The sequence below is a fragment of the Gigantopelta aegis genome, chromosome 3 (assembly GCF_016097555.1).
Source record: "Gigantopelta aegis isolate Gae_Host chromosome 3, Gae_host_genome, whole genome shotgun sequence".
In the NCBI taxonomy this organism is placed as follows: Eukaryota; Metazoa; Mollusca; class Gastropoda; order Neomphalida; family Peltospiridae; genus Gigantopelta; species Gigantopelta aegis.
This window is the reverse complement of record NC_054701.1, coordinates 60,933,564-60,952,309: the sequence shown is the minus strand read 5'-3', so window position 1 is coordinate 60,952,309 and position 18,746 is coordinate 60,933,564. Positions and strand designations below refer to the sequence as shown.

The window sequence follows — 18,746 nt, the reverse complement described above, 5'->3', positions numbered from 1 at the left end:
CCGGAACCGGTCGACTGATGTGGCGGCACGTTTTAAAGCGTCTGAATACAGTGTGACAGGAAGTGCGCAGCAAAAGGCTGCCAAAAGATAAATAACATATTCATTACAAAGAAGAATAAAGGTAACAGCTACTTAGTCGATATTTTAAATATAATTATTAGCATATAGCCAATGATATTAACTGAGACGTAGGCGAAAGTTTCCGTTACAATATCATAACTACACATCACAAACCTACCCTAATGCTTTATAAGATATATCATTCATATAGGAATACAGTAACAGTAGGAATATAGTGACACATTACACGAGTTTTGTGGAAAAATATCCCGAATAACCGTGGACAACCCCCCCCCCAACAAAGGAAAGCAACTGTCTTGCATCCAACCCTCATTTTGAACGACTTTTTGTTCAAAGGGAAGTAACTCCGTTTGGCAAAAAGGGGTCTATTCCTTTAATCAGATCTAAAACGTTAAGTTAGAACAGTGATTGTTTCACCACAGAAATCATTAGATTTAATACACAATAGTCAACAATTATTTTCAAATTATTTAAAGAAACATAGTAGGCACGGGGGTGGGGGTAAGCACATGTGAGCCTTTTTTTTTTTCTTTTTTTTTTTTATCACATTAATTTGCCATTGTAACCAAAATCTGATATAGAGTTTGTACCCTATCCGTCATTGCCCCCAGTCCTCCCAGAGTCGTTCCTACGGGCCTGTGTAGTTCATTAACTGTTTAGGCCACTTAAAAAATTTAGGGGCGGGACGTAGCCCAATGGTAAAGCATTCGCTTGATGTGCAGTCGGTCTAGGATCAATCCCAGTCAGTGGACCCATTTGGCTATTTCTCGTTCCAGCCAGTGCTCCACAACTGGTGTAACAAAGGCCATGGTATGTACTATCCTGTCTGTGGGATGGTGCATATAAAATATCCTTTGCTGTTAATCGAAAAGAGTAGCCTATGAAGTGGCGGCAGCGGGTTTCCTCTCTCAATATCTGTGTGGTTCTTAACCATGTCTGACGCCATATAACCGTAAATAAAATGTGTTGAATAAAACATTTCCTTCCTTCCTTCCTTAAAAAAATTAGTTGGTGATCATCCCAGCATGCCACAGTCCCACCATACCTTTTTTTTTAAATTAATAAAAAAAATTTCTAACGATGTTCAATTTCGACATGTAGCATCTCTATCAGCCATATACAAATAAAGCAAGTATCAAATCATAAGCTTCTTGGTGTGTATATATATAGACTATTTCCTTCAATGGGATATACAAGCTGACAAGATCTGTAAAACACTGACTTAAAAACAATAATGCTGCTAGCAAACATAAAGAAGCATCTTACGCTAAGTATCAACAATACTTTATTTTAATGCCTATATTCAACCATTATTTGACTACTGTCTGACCCATATGGGGCAGATGGGCAATTCCACAGTAACACACGTGATATTCAGACATGTCTATCAGCCTGTACTGAATAACTGTGATATATCAAGGTGCTCTTGTGTGATTTATGATAACGTATACTGTCTAACCTTGTTCAATATCCCAAACATATTAGACTATGTTGAGGGGTTGGGCAGGAAAGTCCCAAAAGGGTCGGTAACACACGTGACGTTGAAGTTTTGAAGGGTCATGGATTTTATTCAAAAACTCTGTGAAGTGTGCACAGGTAATAAGTTGATGTCAAAGTGTGTTCATAGATGAAAAGATGGTCTACCTGTACCAGCTTAAAATAAAGGATAGTTATTCATAGTCTTGCTGGAATCTAAGTCTTAGTTGGTGGTAACACGTGACACTGTCTGAAAATGTCATCAGAACAACTGGAAAAAGACACTCAAAGCAATTTTAAACAACTTTTTTGACGTTAAAACAATGTTTTCAGTCAATTCCAGAGATTGCTGTATTATTCTAAAATGTTAATAAATAGTAGTTTCAAATGATACTGTCACTAATCAAAGTTTTTAAAACAAAATGTTCTCTGGTTTCATTGTTATATTTTAAGTTTTAAATGCATCATATGGGTTCTTTTTAATGAACAGTGAAATAGGTGAAAGTCAATATATTAACAAGAACAAGATCAGTTAATGGATAACTGTTTAAGGGTGATTCCTGGAATATTTAAAATGGAAATATCTCTTATAAGGCATAAAAATAATTGAATTATGGCAATGGTCCATAATTCAAAAACTAAAATTGCCGAGAGGCATGACATGGATCTCAGTCCACCTTGGTTCAATTAAGGTGATGTGATAGCTAGATTTGGTTTCCAAAAATTAATGTAATTTTTATTTATTATCCATTTTTTTAGAAATATGGTCCTTAAATCCGCGACAGTATGCCTTTAAGAAAGACAATAATATTTTACAGATATTCTGACTAACATCCTCCAAATATGACCCCAACCCTTACTGGTATTTTTCAAACAACTAAAAGTTAAAGTTTGTTGTGTTTAGTGACACCACTAGAGCACATTGATTTATTAGTCCCATACCGGTCCAACCTTGTCTGTCCTTCTGTCTGTGTGTGTGTGTGTCTGTCAGTCTGTTCATCCCACATATAGTTTTCCAGATTTAAAAAAAAAGAAAAAGTTTTTATGTTTGTTTTGTATATAGCTTTACCATATACTATTATATATCAAGTTTGACTTCCATGACGATTTACCTAATTTTGATGGAGTTATGGCCCATGAACTTTTGTGTATAGCTTTATCATGTACTGTTTTACAGATTGCTTTTGACTTTCATGATGATTTAACCATATTTTAAAGAGTTATGGCCCTTGAACTTAGGAGATATGAAAAGTTGCCTCACGATATTGAGCTAAACGTTTGTATATAGCTTTCTCATATTCTGTGCACCACAACTGGATAAAGGCTGTGGTATGTGCTTACCTGTCTGTGGGAAAGTGCATATAAAAAATCCCTTGCTGCATTAGGAAAAATGTAGCGGGTTTCCTCTGATGCCTATGTGTCAGAATTACCAAATGCTTGACATCCAATAGCCGATGATTAATTAATCAATGTGCTCAAGCGGTGTTGTTAAACAAAACAAACTTTTAGGCGCAGTAGGGGACATGTACTGAATTACCAGTACTCTCAGAATGCAACTATGCAGGTTAATCATTGGCAATTGGATATCAAACACTTGATAATTTTGAAATGTAATCTTAGTGAAAACCTGCTATATTTTTCTATTAGTAGCAAACGACATTTTATATCCACATTCCCATAGACAACACAGCACATACCATGGTTTTTGATATACCCATTATAGGGCATTGACTGGGACGGCGAAAAACCCAATCAGGATAGGTCCACCAGAGTGTTTTGACCCTACGAGTAAAGAACCGATTACTATTCCGACTGAGTTAGATCCTGCCCCTTCTCAAGCAATGAATACAACATACATGTACAATACTTAGTAAGATTTTTCAGATATACATGTAGGCCCATACAAATTCACTCAGCATTGATTAGTTCTGTATCCTCAAAACAAACCTACAGTGGCCCACCCAACCAAATATTCTAAACAGGGTACCGGTATTTGAAAACCATACCACCGTATGCTGTCTTCCCAAGACATGCGACTTCAATGTTTCTCAGTGTGGTGACTTCTGCCACAAATTTCTTATCAGATTTGTTTGTTAAAAATTATAAAAATCTTCCCAGCAAGAAATAATCATCAATGGAACTTAACTGCAGCCCTTTGAGAATGCTTTGGGTCTTGTGTAGAAGTTCTTGGGATTAGAGCAGTTTGCTCTACCCTTGGATTTCTGCTACTAGGACTACCACCATTAAAATTAACATCTTACGGAATCTTATCATCTTCACTGACTAGGAAATTGTCCTGGGGGGTGAGACTATACCTTCAATCATTATTGTATAACAACAGGTCTTCATTATTTGCCAATGGTTTCATAAAGTGTCAAAATTAACAGGATTATGATTTATTTTTGATATCATTGTTTCTTCTAACTTCCATTCATGTAACATCAGTTCCACTCCCCCCCCCCCCCCCCCCCCCCCCCCCCCCCCATCTATTCTAAACAGTCCTGATGCCTAGCTACATACAATAAGAGGAACTAATGACATGAATATGATGAAGAAAACAAATTTTGTCCAGGATGTCACGTGTGTTACTCATTAAGGTATGTGTGTTACTATCGTTTGTGGGAAAAGGTTTAATATTTTTTTGTTCATCTCTTGTGCAAGAAGCATTCACTAGATGCTAACAGAGAATCCAGCTTGGCACCAAATTTTCTCTTAGTTTTGTGCAGTAAAAAAACTTTTATACTGTAAAAGTAACACACGTGACATTTGCATCATCATCCCTTAAAAAGGCACGGTATGACTGAAATATGAAAATATATTGAACAGTCGTTTATACAGTTTTGCAGACTGATATTTAGTTCTTTGTTGAAAACCAGTAATTTGGTTTAATTTCTAATACGTTTTTTTATGTTTCAAGTTTGTTGATAAAGCTAGTGTTTGCAATGAGGCATTTTTTCTCCGTCCACTCAGTATAATGTTATGTAACTGAAATAGTCGGTAACAGGTTTTATATATATATATATATATATATATATATATATATATATATATATATATATACATACATACATACATACATACATACATACATACATACATACATACATATATATATATATATATATATATGAAGTGCGGTTTAGTTATCCGGGACCTTTGGCCTTGCAAACTAACAATAAACCACAATCAGAAAGCATGTTTTCCATTTTCACCCCGAGGTTGGTGTATTCGTGGAATTGCCCAGATGCAGTGCTCTAAATTAGGCTTACAAAGAATAAATAAAATACAGAAAAGAACCACATATTATTTTCGACAAATCGCCTGATGACCCAACAGACTTATGCTATGCTTACACCGTCAGCTGTCGCGATCAACTCGATGGTTGCACTGTAATTCCTCCAACTACCGACTTAGGATAGGTGTGCTCAGATTAACAACTAATGGGTTATACGACGACAAACGAGTTGTAAGAAGAGCACACAGTCTAGCAACTGGACAGTCGTAGAAGTCGTGAGAACAGAAAGTTGGCCAACGTTTTGCTGGCAGTCGGTAGTCCGAGCCTAGCATTACTCTTTCATGAACTATTGTTGTACATGTGTATGACTTTATTATTAATAACATGTTATTAAAGGAACACTCTTGTCACATTTGAGCCTTATGTGTAGAAAAGATGCATACCCGAACCACCAACTGATAGCTTAAGAAATGAAAAACTCGTAATTATAGAATTAATTTTAAAAACCCAAACCCCCCTCCCCCCAAAAAAAACAACAAAAAACAACAACAATCCATGATTATTCCTGCTAATTGAGGGCAGCCATTTTGTTTTGGGTTTTTTCGCGTCCAGTACTCTAGTTTGGAAAGAAAGTGACGTCAGCTGCTGTCAACTACTGCTGTATACATAGTGTAAACAAACGCAGTGATTTTAGAAAAGACGCTTCGCTTTGATCAGTCTAACTTGAAAAACAACATAAATATCCTGATAATATAATTTAATTAGGGGTTGTTGGGTTTTTTTTGTTGTTTTTTTTTTTTTTTGGGGGGGGGGGGGGGTCAACATCCTAGCCTAGTTCCCGTTAGGCAATTTTCGTTCCAGCCAGTGTTCCACAACTGGTGAAACAAAGGCCGTGGTGTGTCTGTGGGATGGTGCATATAAACGATCCTTGCTGCTAATTGAAAATGGTAGTCCATGAAGTGGGTTTCCTCTCATTATCTGTGGTACTTAACCCCACGTCCAATGCCATATAACCGTAAATAAAAATGTGAGTGCGTCGTTAAATAAAACATTTCCTTCCTTTTTTCCTTGCCTTCTACTGTTTATTCATTAATTTTTATTTTTTGAAAGCCCAGATTTTGTTTTAGAAAAAAGGGACGATCACCTTCCTTTTCTTCTTCTTCTTCTTACGTAGCCTTCTCTTTAATTGTTTTCTGAAGCAGGGTTTGTAAAATAATTTTCATTTAAATACAATTTCATTTTCAGTCCCTGCTAAGCCTGAAGAAGTTTCTAAACAACACCAAATAAGTCGAATCCGAACAAGCCATTTCTGATGTTCGTGTTTCTAATGAAACTGGTGATTATTCAAGTTACCAAGAATCAGCTGATAGATGATGTAGGCAGGTTCATAAAAGAAACTTTGATATGTATGGGGAAAAAAATACAATGAACAACATGGGTAATGGCCATTTTGTAAATAGACCATTCACACATTGGAACAAGAAGAATGAAAAGGCTACAATTCATTCTCAAACAGCTTATCATTTACATGCAGTTGAAATTTGTGAATGTTTTATTCACGGAATAGAGAACCCAGAAACTCGAATAGATGTCAAAATGAACAATAAAATTGCACATTATATTGAAACAAATCAAATAATTCTAAGCGCTGTTGTGGAATCTGTGTTGTACTGTGTAAGACAATGTATTCGACTCGATGTGATCATGAAAATTCTGTGTCAGATGGAAATCCAGGAAACTTGGCATTGGTAAGACTTCTTGCTCCTTATATCATATCATCATGCGATATCGTGGGCCATCAATTACTGTGGTACCTATCAAATTCACATTCGGTTATGGGTTTTTATAATCGATCATCTTATCAGCAGAGCTAAACCAATATTCGGTTATAATGTTAAATCAATAATTACTCTAGTAAACTAGTGTGGGAGTAGCAGTCCTCTCTCTGACGGTACAAGAAGGATGAAATCTCCAGTAGAGGAGCTTCTCAGGAGTGGCTGTCTTCCTATAGACGAGGCACTAGATAGAGATTCATGAAATTAACAACTAGTTTGCCCATTGGACTTTGCGTTGTGAAGAGATACGGCCCTGATAATGTCTTATGGTTTTGTCGTGGCAACAGGAAATAAAAATTAAGGTGTAACTGTGTGTTGCATGCCATTTGCTGGCCCATGATGATGGCAATAAGAGGCTATAGAATTTGTTGTCGCATCCAGATGTCACAGGTATTGATTAGTGAAAATATTAAGCTTTATTTAACTTCCACAAATAACTATTCCATGTGTACGGTATGCACTCGTCGTATCCCAACCCACCCATCCATTTCATAGTCCAGCTCTGACAATGTATGTTTATAAGTATACGCACATATTGTACACCAACCCATCCATCCCTTTCATGGTACAGCTCTGACAATGTATGTTTATGGGCATACGCACATATTGTAATTTGTACAAGATTTTAACTGAAGTCTACAAAAAGTCTTAATTGTTGTAGTTGGGTTTTTGTTTTACTTTACAAAATGTGTGCACATAGTGTCAAACTGTTAATTTCAAAGAATCAAATGTCAATATTGTTTTGTTTTGTTTTTTGTTTTGTTTTTTATTACATATCCTGATTGTCACGGTTTGGTAATTACTTTGATGTTCTGTAATGATGTGTACTGTAATGGCCGGGTTTCATAATCACATGTTCTGATGTCAAAGTTTGGTAATTAACTAAACCTGCACAGGCAAGTTTTGTAATGAGGTGTAATGTAATGGCCAGGGTTAGTGATCACATGTTCTGACTGTCACAATTTGGTAATTAACTAAACCTGCATAGGCGAATTTTGTAATGAGGTATACTGTAATGGCCGCGGTTGATAATCATGTGTCTTGGCTGTAACAGACTTTGTCACAATGGCACACATTTACCTCAGCTCCTCTCCCACCCCATCCCACCCAAACCCTTCCATATATCCTACACCACAACGTCGCATTGTTATAGTAGGTAGTCCAGAAGTCAGGAGCAGCTAAAATGGTTGAACACAACATTCACTACACAGTTGGTTTGTCACTTCAAGCTACTTGTGGGATGTCTCAGGTACATTTTTAGCACTGATGTAGACTTACAACAAAATCTAGAATTGGTCTCGTGGGTTTCGAGAAGAAGTCGTTAAATAATAGTTTTAATGTAATTCTCTTTAGGACTACAGTAAACCCCATCCCCTACCAGGGTACAAACTGTGCGCCCATCTTTAATGAAATTTACAAATTAGATAAACCAAGTGTTGTCCTTTACATAGCCAGCATGACGAAACTCTCAAATGTGTTCCTTCGTGTGCCAAGGAAGCTTCGAAACACATTGGTTGGAACTAATCATGTATTTTGATAGAATCTTTTTAACTGGTTTGATTTTATGGGTGTTGCAAGGTACGAGTGGGATCTACGTTATCTGAATCTCACTCCCATGGGATGGGTGTACCTCAAGGTAGCATTCTGTCAATAATTTTATTTTCTGTGAAAATTAACAGCATCACCCAGTGTTTAAAACCTGGTGTTGATATCTCGTTATATGTCGATGATTTTCAGACTTGCTATAGGTCGTCCAATATGAGTATCATTGAACATAAGTTACGTCAACAATGGGCAACTGACAATGGATTTCGATTCTCAAAGTCAGACTTTCTGTATATATCTGCCAGAAAAGAGATCACCATTTAGATCCTCAGCTGTTTCTGGACAAAAATCCGATTCCAGTTGTGGAGCAGACCAAATTTCTGGGGGTAATTTTGACAGGAGGCCATCTTGTGTTCGTCATTTGAAATATGTTTTAAAAAGGGCTTAGTGGCCCTCAATACTAAAAGTTATTGGCGAGACTGAGGGGTAGCATATCGAAAGCTTATGCTTCGTCTGTATTCTCTTGTGAGATCGAAACTTGACTATGGATGCACTGTGTACGGGTCAGCATACAAGTATTACTTGCAGGTGCTAGATCATAGGTACTAGATCATATACACAAGCAAGGACTTCGGCTTTGTCTTGGTTCTTTCAGAACATCTCCTGTGGAGAGTTTGCAAGTTAATGCACACAAATCTAGTTTGGGTGCTAGACGTGTAAAGCTTTATCTGCAGTATGCTACTAAGATTAAATCAATGCCAAAACATCCTCCACATAATGCAGTATTTGATAACTAATATATGATGTTATTTGATGTGAAGCCGAATGCCATCAGAACATTTGGTTTTTACTTTAAGCAGTTTTTATCTCTTTCCAACATTGTTTTAACTAACATTCTGGAATGGCCTTCATATTTTATTTTGCGACCTTGCTTTGTGAAAACACCAAAAATTGGATTCGATCTTGTGCATATGAAGAAAGATCGCACAGATGCAGTTATTTATAAAATAAAAAAAAGATTTCATGGAAATTCACGAGTTACGATAATTACATTCCTGTTTTCACACACGGATCACGGGGTAGTAATTATGTGCCTTCTGCTACAGGTTTTCCATTAAACAATCATTTCCATGAGATTGTCCGATTCAGCATCAATCTTTACTGCTGAACTTTAGGCAATCATTAAAGCCCTGGAACAGATTCAGGATTCATATACATCCAAACATATTATATTTAAATATTAAGTTTTTTATCGCAAGCTTTACAATGCATGAAATTGGATCATCCATTAGTTGGGCTGGAATACGAAAGTGTCTTTTTATCCATTGTCAATAAAGATGTTATATTTTGTTGGGTACCCAGCCTTGTTAGTATCAATGGAAATGAAAAGGCAGATACGTCGGTATTGGTTCCCCCAACAATCATTTTAAATATCATACTAACCAATATATCTCTTTGACTTGGCAAGATGATTGGGACCGTGCGGTCGCGAACAAGCCATGTTTGTGAGAGTGGCAGTCGTCCTAGAGGCGGTGCAGGAAAGATGAAGTAGTATTGCGCCGTGCCTGTATCGGCCATACATATTTGACGCATTCATTTATGTTTAAAAAGGACCCTCCTCCTCTGTGTAAACGTTTCACACATTTATCTCAGGTGACCTAAAAATCTATATCCATATTGAACTACCTGAGCAACATTATAAAGATTTATGAAGAGTCCTATTCGTTTAGAGCATTTCTGGATTGTTTTGTTTTTAATTGGCTGAGTTTTCCGTTATTGGGCCCTGTTCCTTTTAAGTCCCTAAGTATCTGAATGACCCAATTCACAAATTTATTTCAGGTCACCTAAAAATCCATATCCATATTAAACTAGCAACATTATAAAGGCTTACTTTATATGAACATGTTATTAACAAACATTCTTGACAGATTTTCTTTTTAAGAGTTGACAGCCCAGTCAAATTATTCAGATTAGCACCTAAGGCACCCCTACCCCCATTAGAAAATAGGCTGTTACCTATTGCTGGTGCCACATTTCAACTCTACACCAAGGCCAGTAATGTTCCAGCGGCATCCCCCAAGCAGCCTGCTGAGGTGACAAACCAACTGTGCTGTGGGTGTTATGCTCAACAATTTTCTAACTTAACTGACTCGACTTGTTACAGGTTAACATATGAATATTGCGTAAAATATAAAAAGTAGATCACCACAAAGCTAGAGTGACAAATTATTTATGCGATATAACCTTTTTGGCTATGGGGGTGATAAAGTCCATGAGACTTTTACTCTTTTTGATAGTTTTTTTCACTTTATAAAATGTTGACGTTTCTTGATTCACACTCTCTGGATCAGATTCACTTCTGCCAGCAATATCTCCCAACGTCATTGAAATTATGTTAACACACGATCCGTTTTCTGGATTGGTTGTCTTCTTGGAATAATTTTGACTTGAACACTTCATGTTAGTAACATTTCCTGCTTGTTTCTCTGTCGCTTTTGTGTCACATGAAATCAGTTTGTGAACGCTAGAAGTTGGAGTGTTCTCCGTTTCCACTGATTTAGACAGCAAAGATCCGACGGAGATGACATTGTCTGTAGAGATGACGTTGTCGAGATCACTAATCCTGTATGAACGCTTGAAAAGACGGTTTGACGAACACATGGATGGCACCTGTTCGCATGAGGATATGCTGGCCAAATTGGTCTCCGAGAGAAGATCAAGACTGGACACTTTACACTTGGTTTGTGGCTGTGTTTTTGATCGAGATACCTGTAAATTGAGCTTTCGATCCTTTGATGGATGCAGTTCTTTGGAGTCAAGGGATGTTTTCTCTTTGGGAGAGTTGCTCTTTCTGACTGGAGCGAGTTTAGGTAAGCTGCTGCTTGACATCATGTCAACTGATCCAGCTTCAGACCGTGAAGCTCTGACGGAGATTGTATCGTCTGTGGAGATCACCTCCCATGTTGATTCGTTTTCCAACATGGATTCTGACACAGGATCCGGACTTACTACGGTCACTTTAATTTTTGATCGAGATACCTGTAAATTGAGCTGTTGATCCTTTGGTGCATGCAGTTCTTTAGAGTCAGATGATGTTTTCTCTTTGGGAGAGTTGCTTTTTCTGACTGGAACGAGTTTAGGTAAGCTGCTGCTTGACATTATGTCAACTGCTCCATATTCAGACCGTGAAGTTCTGACGGAGATTGTACCGTCTGTGGAGATCACCTCCCATATTGATTCGTTTTCCAACATGGATTCTGACACAGGATCGGGACTTATTGTGTTCACTTTCATTGTTGATCGAGAGAGCTGTAAATTGAGCTGTCGATCCTTTGGTGGATTAGGTTCTTTTGTCTCTGGGGTTGATTTCTCTTTGGGAGATAGGCTCTTTTTGGCTTGAGCAAGGTTGGGTAAACTTTTGTTTGACCCCATGTCACCCATCCCGCGTTCAGTCCTCTTGTCGTCTGCTTCAGGGGGTTTATTTCTCTTCCAGGATCTAGAAAAATGAGCAAAATGAGGTGCAATCTCTTTTAAGTCAAGACATCAGAAAGTAAATAGAGTATGAATATTAAAGTAGCAGGATCTGGAAAACATGTTTATTACTTCTTTCGTCCTTTTTTCTTTGTGATTTATTATATTTATTTGTTTTGGGAGTTGTTTTGTTTTGTTTGGGTGGGATTTTGTTTGTTAAGGTAGGGGTTTGTTTTGGTTTTTGGTGGGGGTTTTGGTGTGTGTGTGTGTGTGTGTGTGTGTGTGTGTGTGTGTGTGTGTGTGTGTGAGAGTGTGTGTGTGTGTTTGGTTCTTTAACTCAGAATTAAAAAATGACATCAAAACATCATTTGCATGATTTGGAATTTAATTCGGAGATAAAGCTTACTTATTTGAAATTCTGTTTGATGGAGAGACACGCCGTGGGATCGAGTCCAGTCAGAACTCGTTTCAAAACACGCTGTTCTGATTATGCAAATGTTACTATGAATACTCAGTAAAGTATACAAGAATCCTATCACCATCAGTTATGTTCATAACTGCACCATCCATCGTCAAATACCTTTAGGTGTTAATAAACATTAAGTATCACAAAAAAGACTAAGCAGGCTTAAGAACGAAATACCACCATACCTGTTGTCCTTAATCTTTGGAGTTAGTGCTATCGAGAGACACGTGTTAGCGACAGGTCTGAAACGAAGCATATTACAGTGATCTACGAGAGAAGTGAGGTTAACATGCAGTGTAATGACGGACCTCCCACCAACGTCCAAATCCTAATTATATCTAACCTCTTTTTGTATTTATTTATTTTCTATCTATCTATCTATCAATCTATCTCTATATAACAGAAGTACGACGGAATAACCAAGTGACTGGATTATTCAACAATTGAGAAATTCCGTTGTCTTATTTTGTTTTGTTTATACTACAAGTGTGACAGCATAATCAAATGAATCGGTTATTCAAGAATACGTTTCGGTTGTTAATAAATTGTAAACAAAACGTATTAATAAATTTGTAAAAGTATTGATTACAGCAGTGATAGAAATAGACTTAAACTTAAAACCAAACATTCTGCTGCATAATTTAAGTCGCATAAACAATTAAATACAACAAAATAACATATTTTAAACAAAACATTTTGTTAACTACCAGGCCCATCGGATTTAGGGAATGGTGTGCGTTATATTATCCTACCATATTCTGATATAATGATACAGAGACGGGTCCAAGAGCGGAACCAGCCCCCCCCCCCCCCCCCACACACACACACACACCCACACACAAACATATCCAAATGCCTCTTCTTCTTTTTCCGTTTGGGGGTGGGGGTGCCCTTTTCATGAGTTGGTTCATGTGCCCATTCCCATTAGTCTCCCGACAAAAATATTTCCTGGATCCGCTCCTGTGATACATGTATAAAGATGTTTTTCAAATGTCTCAAAATGCACCTAATATTAATAGAATATATCTAAAATGTCCAGGAACATAGAACCCTTGCACCCGTCATTATTTATTTAACATTATATGTATCGCACCCACACGCCAACGGCCCTTCACACTCCCGTTTCTCATTTGAAAATGAATTTCAATTGGGCCAAGATTAATATTCACCGTGTTCTTTTAATCTTCTCGGCATATGGATCGATCAGATCGACTCCAAGTTTTGGAAGATTGAAAACGTTGTAGTTGCAGACGTTGCCCACGGTGTATTTTCGTCGGTATTCTTCGATATATTTACTCGATTCGCCGTGGTGCTCGAAAGTCGAGTCCTTGAGTCTCTGGAAGACGTTTGAGCAGGATTTCAACTTTTTCGATTGCTTGACCTTCTGGCGGGTGACGTCACCTGCTCCCATGCGCCAGCCGCAGAGGGGTGTTTTGAAGTCGTCGCTTTGCACAGCACAAATGCATGGGAGTTTCCTGTCAGATTCCATTCCCAGGGACCACTGAGGGCTGTCGTTGCCGAAGGAATGGATTTCTGGACATGTCGTAAACTCTGGTTCCACTGGAAAATGATACATAAAGCAAATACTTAAGTTGTTATGGTATATACAGGGCTAGAAATGAAAACAAAAATCTACATGCACCAGGTGCATGCTGAAAAAAAAGTTACATGCACCATTAAAATTCTGCATGCACCAAAAATAAGGCAACTTCGTTTGTTTTTTTATATGAAGCTAGTCGGAATTATGCGGCAATACCTATATTTATTTATTAACAGTACCGGAACGTTATACAACTGCGTTTATTACTGATTCTTGATCAAATTTGAAAATTTCACCCAACGTAAACGCCTTATAGAAATCTATAATAGGCCTATTACAAAAACGTACGAATATTTGTGTTTTGTATTAAGCAAGTTATCAACTTTTTTACGCAATACACAGTACTTGAAAAATATTAGCATGCACCGCGTGCACCCAGTTTTAAAAGTTACATGCACACGCAAAAATCAGCATGCACCGGTGCATGTACTAACACTGCATTTCGAGACCTGATGTAGCGAGATGACGTCCATTGGATAGTATGTGGCATCTGTGTCATTGTAATTTTTGTTTTCAAGGTTTCTGTCCGGACAAAATGTGGGGGAAATCTAACGGTAAATAAAGGTAGGAGAGTAATTTTATTAGGACTTTTAATTTGGAAATAAAATACAAATGTGCTTACTAGTTTAATCTCCACATTATAAACATAACTTTCCTAAAATTAAAATAAGGGGGAGGGGGTCCCGTTTAACACTTATCCTCAACAGAGCTGGTTTATCCTAGTAGCACGTGCTACCGTCCCCGCGCGTTAGGGACACCGCGGTGATGTGTACATCTATGTTCCCCTCTCCCCGAGGGTTTGCAAAATATATTTCCTGGGAAGGAGCCCCCGCTGTTATTTGTGCTACAGGCCCTGCGAATCCTCAAACCGGCTCTGATCCCCAATGTGTTTCATTCAGTTTAATTATTTTATCCCCCACGCCCTTCCCTACTGGATTGACACACATGCACCCAATAAGACTGCAACTGCTCAAGTTTGTGGTGCTTACCGATGCCAAACCGTGCACCACAGCTGGTGTATTAAACTCCGTGGAATGTGCTGTTTGGTCGTTTTGGAATGTGTAGAAACGATTTCGGGCTACTACTTTAGTAAGGTTGGGCGAACTGTGACATTTTTGTAGCAGACTTGTTTCTTTGACCATTATGTCTGTAGAATACAAATATGATGGAATTTTGTACCTATATTGACGTTTGATATCGGTTAATGGCAAACATTCAAAATGGCGGCCAAAACGTATACTTTTCACAACGTGTATTTTTATGGCTTGTAGTTTTTCTTACTTTTTTCAGAATATGATGCCTAAAATTTTATATAAAGGATGGAAATCAAAATGTGCTGTTACAGTGACCTATGATTAAAGTGACAGACCCGTGGGTTTAAACACTAAGACATATTTTTCACTATGAGAGCCGTTTTTAATAACTTAAATCATACTTTTGCTTATGCCTCGGTCACATATGATGCTGCCGCCGCACGGTTCTGCGGTCTGCAGTTTATAGATGGGATTTTTACAAATCGTACGGCTTTGCGGGCTGCTGAAGCAGTGTTCACAAATGTTACGGGGTCCGCACGGCAATCGTAAAAGTCATGAAATCAAAATGCGTGAGGAGACCGCAAGGCGCCCGTAAGGTTATTTAGAACAACGTACGGCCATCTCACGGAGGCCGCAAGACCACCGTGAAGTGACAGTAAGGAGGCCTCACGGTTGTTGTGGCTGCCGTACGATTTTCTAGGCACACCAGACAGGGTAAAAACTGTGAGATGAACTCAAGGTCACCTCACGGCCACAGTACCGATACTACATGTGGCGGGGTTGCGGCCTACGGCCTTGCGATTTCCGAAAAAGAGTTTAATGTCAAATTAAAAAAATCGTAAGCCCCTGCGACAAGCAAAACAACTTGAGATCGCCTCACGGCTACCGTATTCTACCGTGCGGCTACCGTACGGTTATGGCAATTTTAGGGACTTGCGGCCGCCGCCAACACGCCGCAGGCCAATTTTGTGACCAAGGCATTAGATTTTATTGTTTAGATTATCCATTTCCGTACATCTGAATTGTTTCTGGTCATCCTGTGTTTCTAATACAAAAAAACACACACACAAAAAACTACACAAAAAACCCCAAAACCCACCAACATTTTTCATATTTTTAAAGACGCACGTACGTCTGAGAAGTATCGGTTATAGAGACGAGTTGTAGTCTTTATGTTTAAGTGCATTTCCCCGTTTCACTGTAACAGACTCCTGTTTCACCCTGTTGTAACTAAACCCAAATGTGTTACAGGTTTGTAGATTAACTAAACTTAGTGTCCATTTCTACGGGTTGAAACTAGGGTCTGCATCTTTAATTAATTTATTTATAGAATCACATTAATATTAACCAATATTATGTTGTATCCATTCTCCCAGGTGCACTATCCTAGATGTACAGATTGGTTGAAGTTCTCCTTGTTTCTGTCCTATACTTATTTGTTATACAATAAACTGATAATGAAACGTAAAATGAAAACAGGAGAACGTTTTGGCTGAAACCAAACTACAAAATGAGGCTGCTCTCCAGAGAATGGCAAAAATGATATACATGTGCAAATAAAACGAAAGAAAGCTCGAATTTTAGATACTTCAAATAATCAAGTAGCTAAGAAATTTTATATTGAATGGATACATACAACAATATATCCCTTTGGGGCCATTCAAATATTACGTAACGCTTAGGGCGGGGGGGGGGGGGGAAGTCCAAGCGTTACAAGGGGTGGAGGTGTATTGAACAGCGTTACGTAGCACAATTTAGTTTTCTCTTAAACGTGTCATGCCATGACAACAATATGTAATGTAGGTTTTTAGAGGTAAATGTAAACCCAAAACAATTATAAATCAAGCTGAAATGCTTTAATACACCATTTTAAAATGGCGCAAGTAAAAACCCGCGGTTTTTTTTATCCCTATCGTACAGCAATACGTCACTTTAATTACGTCATCGTATAATGGGTATAATGTTGCTTTGTGTGTTGGGGGGTATCTTCGAGCGTTACGTAATAAAAAAAAAAAATTGGGGGGGGGGGGGTATGGTCTAGCGTTACAAGGGTGTGGATGGGTGTCTAATTTTGACAAAAATAGCGTTACATAATATTTGAACGGCACCTTATTGATCTAAGGGTTTTGATGAAAAGATGAAGAAAGGCTACGAAGAGAAATATAATAAAACAGAAAAATGGTATACGAAGGTAAGCACATTTAATGATAGCATGAACATGAATGCCTATGATAAAAGAAGAGAAACGTAGAGTATTGAAGAGAGTTTGCGAATTATTTTTGTTTAAAATGACAGATGAAAGCTACACTGCAATAGGACATCAGTATCAATCTCTTGGATGAAAAGAAAGAAATGTAAGAAGAAACTAAAAGAACCAGTCTGAAATAAAAAGGAAATGAAACAGATGAGACTTATAAGCACGAAATTATAAACAAAAGAACCTGGGGACTTAGATTTAGACTTAGATAGTATGGCCTCAACTTCAGTCAACAGTAATGTTGCCTTCCCAGTGGGCACAAGAAACAAATACATATATAAGCATCTCGTTGATGTGGTAATGAGTTGAATACAATCATATCAGGACAAGATACAACAATAGTGCAGAGTGTCTTTTAGATTCTAGAGTGTATTATAGATATTTAGCTGGTCTACATTTGTTTATCTACTCAATACAAATATTTTCATCTATAGTATTACCAGTACCTACAGTTATATATAAATTATATCCTTTTGTTGGTTTCTTACATACGTATATCATTCTTCACATGAGAATACTTCCATTAGATTGTTAGGATTTGAATTATCATTCCTTTTTAGTTTAGACTCCATACTCTAATAGAATCTGAAAAGACAACGTCATGGCAACGCCATACATATTGCATGTGTGTGACGTCATTAGAGCTCGAGTCTGGACTCTAAAAGTATAAGCACGGGCTTATACTAGTCAAAATTAATGTGATTCTATAGGCTTACCTTGCCAGTAAATATCAATATACATGCATCAGATCACATTTTGGACATTATATTTGAGATCAGCACCCTGATAAACAATAAATTATATATTACAACCCATAATTATTAAAAATAAACCTAACATTACGAAAATGGTCATTTATGGCAGCCATTTTGAATGTTTGCCCTTAACAGATATCAAACGTCCTGCTACGTCAAAAAATTCCATCGGATTCAGATTCTACGGGTAAACTGGTCGTAGAAACAACTCTGCAAACTCATCTTTTAAGAAAAACGTTCAAGTTTGCTCAATCCTAACCTTAGGTGATAAGCAAAAGTCACGTGCCAGCGGAGACAGAGCTAATTACTGCATAATCCGTTCTTTTGTCCTTGGATGTGAATCCGGAATAGTCAGCATCTAGCTTACACACACACATTTGTCTCGTCTCCCATATTGCTGTTAAAATAAGGTACAATTCAAGTCTAAGTTGGAAACAAAATACAAACATACTTACTATTTTAACCTTCACACTATATCAACACAACTTTCCAAATAAGAAAATAAAGAATGAATAAACGATCATTTGCTTTCTTACAGCGTTCCTCTTTTGTTTTCTTTCTATTATGACGTCACACATTCGCGTGACGACAATACGAACACGCCATGACAACGCGCCATGGTCTGGGCGGAAGGGAGGTAGTGCTAACATCGACACTGGTTCACCTTATTAGAGTGTAAAATAGTTTTGACTATTACAGCTTTTGGTCAATCTAAAGTGTTTCTGATGTTGCTAGAAGCTTTTAGTGCAATATATGCGGGAAAAAAAGGCTCGAAATTGACGGGGAAAACAGCAAATGTCGATGGATTTGCACAGTTCCTTTGTTCTAATTATCTCCATGTCACAAGCAGTGCATTTTCAACCGGGGGTGGGGGGGGGGGTGGGGGTGGGGAGGGTCGGATATGAACCAAGTGGATCATTTTTCTATTTTGTTTTTGCACCACCAGAAACTCCATGTGTATAAACCTGTATGTTTTAGTTCTGTAAGCGGA

General features: G+C 37.8%; 1 protein-coding gene and 1 long non-coding RNA gene across 3 annotated transcripts; one reads left to right on the top strand and one right to left on the bottom strand.

The window, feature by feature from the left end:
• Window positions 1-7,361, top strand: LOC121368371. The gene is made up of 2 exons (XR_005957509.1): window positions 1-121; window positions 6,038-7,361. It is a non-coding gene; the product is annotated as an uncharacterized LOC121368371 (long non-coding RNA).
• A 3,025-nt stretch (window positions 7,362-10,386) lies between these two features.
• LOC121368368 lies at window positions 10,387-18,356 on the bottom strand. 2 transcript variants are annotated; one of them, XM_041493063.1, is made up of 4 exons: window positions 18,211-18,356; window positions 13,279-13,669; window positions 12,295-12,351; window positions 10,387-11,668 (listed from the first exon to the last, which is right to left on the bottom strand). In XM_041493063.1, coding segments are annotated over exons 1-4 (1,719 nt in total). In that variant the 5' UTR covers window positions 18,212-18,356; the 3' UTR covers window positions 10,387-10,398. The 2 variants fall into 2 exon arrangements, with proteins under 2 accessions (XP_041348997.1, XP_041348998.1); XM_041493064.1 differs by lacking the exon at window positions 18,211-18,356 and adding an exon at window positions 14,699-15,548.
• Between the last annotated feature and the right edge of the window lie 390 nt (window positions 18,357-18,746).

Excerpts from the sequence above, each read along its gene's own strand:
- LOC121368368 (XM_041493063.1), bottom strand. Across the intron at positions 12,352-13,278 it reads GAGAAGATTAAAAGAACACG|ACCTGTCGCTAACACGTGTC; the intron begins GTGAATATTAAT and ends GCTTCGTTTCAG. Across the intron at positions 11,669-12,294 it reads CCAAAGATTAAGGACAACAG|ATCCTGGAAGAGAAATAAAC; the intron begins GTATGGTGGTAT and ends TCATTTTTCTAG.